Source organism: Haliaeetus leucocephalus, unplaced genomic scaffold (assembly GCF_000737465.1).
Source record: "Haliaeetus leucocephalus isolate CR32 unplaced genomic scaffold, Haliaeetus_leucocephalus-4.0 Scaffold249, whole genome shotgun sequence".
Lineage (NCBI taxonomy): Eukaryota > Metazoa > Chordata > Aves > Accipitriformes > Accipitridae > Haliaeetus > Haliaeetus leucocephalus.
The window spans coordinates 331,559-331,922 of NW_010972685.1; the positions used below are offsets into that span (position 1 = coordinate 331,559).

The 364-nt window shown below is 67.6% G+C and overlaps 1 protein-coding gene across 1 annotated transcript in view; it reads left to right on the forward strand.

Annotated features, from left to right (window-relative positions):
• LOC104832401 (Krueppel-like factor 4) overlaps nucleotides 1–364 on the forward strand; it is a 117,994-nt gene that overhangs the window by 113,456 nt on the left and 4,174 nt on the right. The window contains exon 2 of the mRNA XM_010568555.1: nucleotides 7–74. Within this exon, the coding sequence (XP_010566857.1) occupies nucleotides 7–74 (68 nt within the window). The remainder of the gene's footprint in view (nucleotides 1–6; nucleotides 75–364) is intronic.

Here is a 364-nt window from a genome sequence, read left to right on the forward strand (position 1 = left end):
CCCCAGCCGCTCGCCCCGCTCCCCAGGCCGGGAGGCCGCCTGCGACCGAAGATCCCCGTAGCCCGAAACACTCCGTGAGCGGCACAGACCGGGGCGTGGGGAGGGTCCCGCCGTCGGGGCGCGGTTCAGGAAAAAAAAAAGGGGGGGGGGGGGCAGACGACACGACCCAAACCCAAACAGCAACTTGAAGCAGAAAACAGGAGAGGCGAGAGGAGAGAGAGAAAATAAAAGAAAGGAAAAGGCGCAGCCGGGCTTCCCGGCCGTTTCGTTTCCTTTTTGCTCCCCTTTCTGCCCTCCCTCCCCCGCCGGAGCGCGCCGCGGCGGGCCGGGAGCAGCGCCGCTCTCGAGCCCCACCTGCGCTCCG